The following is a 7,750-nucleotide window of genomic DNA, read 5'->3' on the forward strand; positions in this document are numbered from 1 at the left end:
GACTTGCCATACAGAAGTTTCTTCACGGGGATTTTATGGAACACACATAAAGGAAAAGGGTGGGTATTTTTTTTTTTTTGGTAATATTCTAATCACATGGGGTCCACTCTTAGGTGAGTATTCTGGTTCCATCCTGTAATGCATTATACGGTACATATATAATAGTATATTTTGTAATTGTTTTGGCATTCAAGGGTTAAGTGGATTGTGTTGGCTTTCTATTGTCGTTATTATGTGAAAAGTGTCGTTATTAGATTCTAACATGAAGGGCGTAGGAGCGTATTAAACACAATTGAATTAAATGAATGTATACCTACTCTAACTATACGCATGAAGTGATTAACCAAGTGGAAAACGTGCTTGCACTTGGAATTAAAGCAAATGGAAGCAAAAGTGAGAAACAGTTGGTCACTGGCAATGAATGAAGGTTATTTTAATAGGAAAGTTGTAATAATTGAAATCTAAAAGGGCCCATCAACTTGTTGATTATTGTTTATTAAAATTAATTTGGCATAACACGCCAATTCACTTGTAGAGGGATCTGGCACCTCTAGAACCATTTAGCTCCTCTTTATTTTTTGAAATTCGTTTTTCCCTAAAAGTATTTTAAATCACACAATTTATGAAACTTGTCAACAAATCATGGCTCCACTCACGTACACATAACTAAGCTCCTACACACTTGGACAAATTGTAAGGAACTCGTGGGCTATTTAAAAGGTGGGAGAGGTGATCGCTTGCACTCCAACAATCAATTTTGTCACTTATAAGGATGGATGTGCTCAAATATGAGTCACAAAGGTGTTTGGATACCGAGGAGTTCGGGTAGAACCGATTTAAAAATGGTAAAATGAGAGAGAACATATTTATCATTGAAAGTATACAATTGCATTACTTTTAAATGATACCAAAAGTGAACTTTTACAGTAAAAGAGAAGAAATGATAATTGTTGAATGGAGACAGAGACGGATTGGGGGGCTGGGCTGGGCTGGGTTGTAGTCCCCCAGGCCCAATAGCTTTTTTTTAAGGTATTTTTTATTTTTTTTTGGTAAAAATCAGTTTTTTATATGTAAATAAAAATTTTTCCAGCGTAGTAGCCGGGTTTGAAATTTTGTAGCCCAATCTTGGATCCAGTCCTAGATCCGTCCCTAAATGGAGAAACATGTGACCTCATCTTAACGGTCGAGACGCCTTATCAGAAACGTCATTCTGTCAATACTAGATATGGGTGCATTTAATGCTTCTAACCATTAGTCACCTTATGGCCTAAACTTGACATATGAAGGCAAAACATCACAAATTGACTTAGTAGAGAATTGTCGTACAGAGGTCACATCAATCATTCAAAAACAATTTTTGTACAGAGATCTACTAAAAACGTGCCCCCGCGTACTTAGAGATCATTAGCATTTGATTGGTGCTGCAATGCTTCTCATTGCCTTGCTTCATCCATTGAAGTTCGATCTCTCCATGGGGTTCGACAAAAAACAAAAGCTCAACTACTCAAGGACCTTGGCTAGGCCATATAGGACAACGATGTAGAATGTACGACGGTTCGATAGTAACGTGATTGTCGCGTGGCCATCTTTTGAGGCCTCTTCGGACGAGAGACCTCTCAATTTTTTTTTTAATCAAAATTTACTAAATTCTAATTTTAACCAAACCAAATAAGAGCTTAGTATTATTAAGATTGAAGAATTATTCTATATCCTTCATCACAAAAGTGATTCGTTACCTCATAAATGTGGAATCTTAAGGTTCATTTGGTTTGTATTTCAATTCTTAGTTTTGAATTTATTTTTAGCATTTTGTTTTGGGAGTCTATTTTAAGATTACTAAAAACACGTTTGATTTGTCATTATGAAAAAGTATTTCTCAAAACAGAGAACTCAAAAACACGTTTAGTTCGAAATTTTAAATTGTTATATTACATTTATTTTAAAAATTTTGATTATTCAATTTCATGTCAATATATTATCATGTAAGAGATACATTTTCAAGTTGATAAATTTTATAATATTGTTTCCTCTACAAAAATAAAATAAAATAAATAATAAACGAAGTTGGCAAAACATAGGAAAGAAAGTATAAAAATTAATGACGTGGACCAAGAAATTTATTTGTTTTCAATTAAATATATTATTTTAGATTTTTTATGCAAAAATCACCAAGAGCTTAAACTATTTTGTTTTCATCTTTTTTTTTTTTTTCAGAATTTTATCTTTTCAAAATTATTATTTTTTAAAATCTTAGAATTTTTACATTTTATAATCTTATGTTTTATTCTTTAAAAAAATTTATTTTTGTATTTTAAGAATTTATCAAAAAAATTCAAAAATTTATTTTTTATTTAATTTTTAAGATTTTATATTTACATTTTTTTCAAATTTTTAAGTTTTAAACGATAATTTTTCATGAAATCAACTCAAATGTCAAAAGTGCTTTCTGAATTTTACAATACAAGTTTTACATCGTTTTTGAAAATATAAGACCAAATAAGTTTTGGGTGTTTTAAAAAATTGAAAATTGAAAATTGAAAATAGATTGAAAACAAGAAATCAAATGTATTCTTGGGCGTTTGAGAGCCATTTTTATGTAAAAATGTATTTTAGAATAGTAACTTGATGGGAAGTGTGTGCTTGAAAAATAAGGAAAAGTTTTTTTATTTACGTGTAATATTATTTTAATAAAGAATGTGTGGTTGAAAAGAAGAAAGAAAAGATGCATTTTTCAAGAAAATAGGTACCAAACGGGGGCTTATTTTTCTTAGGTTATGCTAAAAGATGCTAAATGTTATCTGGGTCGAAGTGATTGAACAAAAAACAGCTCCCCACCCCTTTTATTTTTAATGAGTTAGTCTACACGTACAGGATATTTTTTTTTACAGAATTAGTACAGAATACACACATGCAGAGGTGGGTGGGTTATTTTTTGTAATATTTTAATTCATCCCATCAGAGGGTCTGCAAGGTTTCTGTATTTTTTCTATACAATCAGTACCATTTTTAATAGACTATTTAACTATTCAAATTGAACATTATAATCAACTTTGTTTCTAAGACTCAGTTTGGTTTAGATAAAAATTACATTTTTAGTATATTTTTATAAAAATTCATAAAATGTATTGACAAGTTGTGGATCCTATAAAATGTGTGGTGAAATTAATTATTGATTTTGACTTAAATTTTAATCAAAAAATGTTTTTTTTTAACTTTAATCAAATATGTACTAAGCAACTATTTGATTAGATAAAAATTAGATTCTTTAGATTTTGATAAAAATTGATTAAACGCGTGGTTCAAAATTTGTAAGTTATAGAAATGTATAGTTAAAATTAATAGTTGACTTTGATTTGATCAAATTTTTGACATGGGCTAAATATTTTTGTGTGTGTCATTAATTTTTTTATTACTTATGAGTGAAATGTGAGTCATTAATTTTTTTTCTTACTTATCAGTGAAAAAGGTGATTGTTACGAAATAAGTAACCTAACTCTTAGCCAACACAAAATATTTATTTGCGAACTTATAATTTTTAAGCTTAGCGAAACAAGCACTTAGTTTCCCAACTTAAAAGTATTTTTTGTGGTAATTTACAAAACTTTGAACTACTAAGCACCATAATAGAAATTTTATAAGCAATAAAGGCAGTTAGTTTAGACCTACAAAGTCCAATTATAGTTATATTATGGATAATAATCCATGCCATGTGAACTTTTGTCTACTATAGTAATTTAAAGTTTAAAGAAATGTTTGACGTTTCTCAATAGGTAGAAATAAGTAGTCAAGGCATTTAGAAGATGATTTCTCTCCCACAATAAATGTAAATTATACTTTTAAGAGTTGACAAATGAGTTAAATGTTTCGTTACGCATTGAAATTTTATTTTCATCATGTTTTACTCACTGAACTTTAAAATATTGTACTTCATCACTCACTCACCAAGTTGTCATGCATTTATCATCCAATGTGGATAGATGGAATCCTATGTGTCAACAAACAGAATTAGAAACCCTAATCATCGAACACATATAAAAGCGAGAATGATGAATGGACACCACTTTTGTGAAGCTCAGTGAGTTATGGAAAACATTATGAAGTTCATTGATCACATTAGAAGTTCAATGAGTATGAAACATTTCAAGTTGATCATAAATTTTTTTTTTGTCTCATTTAATCACTAGAGTTAATTAACATTACACAAATGATCGCTCAATTAGTGAAGTAGTGTTGAATCGGTAAAGTGTATTTGTTTATGTTGCGTTGTGACAATCTAAATGCAAAATAAATGCTTCTTCTTCTTCTTCTTCTTCTTCTTCTTGACACAAGTGCAAGATTCCTTCCTAAGCCGTCACATTAGCTTATAAGCTCGAAAAACACCACAAATGTTGAGCTTGAAAAATGGGATTTATTTTTATGAAAAAGAAGTTAAGCGATAAGCACGAATATATAAAAGGCATTTTCGGTAAACTTTCACTTCGATTTTTCTAATTATAATAAATGGATTCTCAAAGGTACTTTACTTTTACTTATGAGATGGTATATCCTTTTATAAGCTCCACTCAAACATGGCCTCTACGTAATTAAGTGATAAGGGTTAGTGTTAAGATTAAATGAGAGACGAATTTAGAAAATCTTAACAACAATTGGGTTTGAATCCCAGCAAATGAAATTGGCAATTGTGTATATTGACGCCATTTTGCCAGATAAACATTTTATGGGCTTCACGTCAAATTCCTTGTTACTTTCACTAAATTATATGGATCATAATGTTATATAACTTATCGATGAAATGAGAGGAAAATACTTTATAAGAACACAATGCGAAATTTCATACAAACTTAAGTGAATATTTATGAAATTAAGCCCTTGTTTGAGCACCATTCTTTAGAAAAAAGTGCATTTTTCAATAGTATTTTAATTAACATCATTTCAACTGCACATTCTTCAATTAAATAATATTATACGCAAATTTAAAACTTTTCATTATTTTTTAACCACATATTTTCCATCAATACAGTATTCAAAAATTCATTCTTTTCCCCAAAATGGGGCTCAAACAATGGCTATTTTAATACTTCTATGATATCAAATAGTAGATAGAATGGAATTATAAAATCTAAAATTTCATCAACTTAATTAGCATCATTCCAACATATTTTTCTAATTAATACATCTTTAATTTATATAATTACTTATCAAAATAACATACCTACAATTTTTCCTGAAACTACATCTAAGTGGAACCCTAATCCTGAAGCACCTAAATTGCCCTTTTAAACCATCTATAACTACACAGTTGCCCAAATTATTCTTGAAACCCTAAACTCTACCCAAAGATTCAGGTTTCCTCTTTATATTTTGGAGGTTAGTCTACCTGTTTATTCATTATTTTATACAGGCTTAATCAGTTAGAAGTTTCTTGTCTATTTATTTATATCTCTAGCATGCATTATGCACAACCAACTACATTTTTTTATTTGATTGTGAAATGAATACAATATTGTCTAATGTGTCTGGAAGAATTATATTTAATTAGGTCAATTAAGATAAAGATTGAAGAATTGCAATCCGAGGTCACATATCTGAACCTAAAGTAATTAAGTTATCATTCTCGACCCATATGTAACAAGCTACACCAAGAAAGACATAGCACTCGGCAAATGTTAGAGTGGAATAAAAAGAGAAGGATTGGGCAAACCATATACTTTTTAATCTAAACATATAATAGAAGGAAAAGAAAATTTTAATATACATAGGGATTATGCTTTCATTTCTCTAGTACTATACTTCCTTATATAAATAAACTGGTTTTTAATCTCATACGTAATTAATACTACATAGAGTATATGATTCTTCAATTTACAGTCTCTTATTTCCCTTTTTCTGATAGCCTCCTTCTTGTTCTTGTTGTCTGATCTTTCATGAATCAGAAACAAAGGTGATCTTGACTTTCACTTTGATAATCTACTGGATCAATAGGGAGGCCGGGATGGTGCCGGCCAAGCATATACATCAGGATTCAATTGGCCACCGTTTGGTAACAAATTCGGATTTAAATTGTAAATTGACAGTGATGAAGGATCGGGTATCCCATGCTGATGTTGCCCTCCACTAGATCCAATTCCAGGTACCTGAGCCCGGCTGGATCCTTCAGCTTCATCATCTTCTTCTTCCAGAGGCAATCTTTCATATGTCGCATTAGAAAAAGTGGCAGCAATGACCATAACAGGCCCGGCTGCAACAAGTGGCCCTATTACACTCCCGCCCACCACCTGCCCCTGACCACCGGCTAAATACACCGTGAGTCCAGTCGCACCCGGAGGGGTAGGACCAGGGAGGAAAGCCCCATTTAAGGACAAAATTTCAAACCTCCCTTGAAGAACCACAGCAGCACTAGGTGCAGCCGGCTGTCTTATGGTCACGTTGGCTACTAAGCCACTACCACTTAGCACACACACGCCGCGTTGACGCCTTCTGGCAAACTGGGCTATGCTTTCTGCGACATCAGTGCCACCAGCTACCTCCATTACATGGCTGCGAAGCGCGTTAGGGCTATCCTGAGTTACATATATAGGCGGTTTAGGTTTGTTCTTGGATCCGGGAGGCCGTCCTCTAGGCCTACGAGTGCCTACCTCAACAGAAGGATCATCTGCGTTGTCTTTTTCTTCATCGTCATCTTCTCTTGTACTGATTCTTTCTCCAAATCTTTCGTTCCTTGGTAGCTGATTCCTGTTGTGAATAAACATCAGAACTGAAGAAAATGAAGGAAAAGATAATAATTGGTTGATCTTTCCTTCCTTGTAAATTTCTTTGTTTACTAAATCAAATTCGAATAATTAATGCACCCCCGAAATTGATCGGAATGTCTATGAAAATCTTATGAGATCTACCCTCTACTTTTCCATATAGATAGAGAGATAGAAAGAGAAGGAGTTGGTGATTTTGAAAGGAAGGAGATCCAGATATTAAAACCAAGAAATCTAATAGATCATCTAGTGGAGAAACACAAAGGAACGATGCAAAAGGAGAAAAAAAACTGAGAAAATCAAAACCCGCAAAGAGAATCACACATCAAACACGAGAAAAAAAATAATAAAACAAAGCAGGTGAAAAATGAATATTATTTTGCACAAGAAAATAAAAAGTATGAAAGTTACATATTACTTTTCTATGTTTCAATAGGCTCAAGTATCAAATGAGGGTCTAAAGGTTTTGTCTTCTTTATAGTCCTCTCCCTGGTTTTTTCCAAGAAAATTAGGGTTTTTTAATGGTAGGTTCACATGCGTGTGGGCGGGTTGGGGAGCACGTCGCTGTCCCGTGTTCCAACATATTTAACGGAGGTGGACCGTGGACCTCTCTATTCAACATTTCATATATGATATGCAAGTTTCATTTTCGTGCTTACTATACACGTACATAAAATTATTATTTTTGATACAAAAAGATAGAAAAAAGAAGAAAATAAAGAGAAGTTAATAGATTTATGTGTGTTTTATTAAGGATTAAAGTCCTATATTTATAGAGCAGAATCAAGGATATGACGGTAATAATTTTCAGGGTTATAGGGGTACAATTATCATTCTCTTGTAAATCCTAATAAACTTACCATTTACAACACTCCCCTTTGAATGTCTCATTACAAAATATTTGCCTTGTTAAAATCTTATTTGATAAAAATATAATGAGACAAAGAAATTAAACGAATGAAAAAGAATACATTTATTTTGGAGCATTAAAAATAAATGCC

General features: G+C 31.8%; 1 protein-coding gene across 1 annotated transcript; it reads right to left on the reverse strand.

Annotated features, from left to right (window-relative positions):
• Positions 1 to 5,691: 5,691 nt before the first annotated feature.
• On the reverse strand, positions 5,692 to 7,089 carry LOC111403619 (AT-hook motif nuclear-localized protein 20-like). The gene has a single exon (XM_023032188.1). The coding sequence runs from the start codon at positions 6,747 to 6,749 to the stop codon at positions 5,976 to 5,978; it is 774 nt and encodes a 257-aa protein (XP_022887956.1). The 5' UTR covers positions 6,750 to 7,089; the 3' UTR covers positions 5,692 to 5,975.
• Positions 7,090 to 7,750: the final 661 nt, after the last annotated feature.

The sequence above is a fragment of the Olea europaea genome, chromosome 11 (genome assembly GCF_002742605.1).
Source record: "Olea europaea var. sylvestris chromosome 11, O_europaea_v1, whole genome shotgun sequence".
In the NCBI taxonomy this organism is placed as follows: Eukaryota; Viridiplantae; Streptophyta; class Magnoliopsida; order Lamiales; family Oleaceae; genus Olea; species Olea europaea.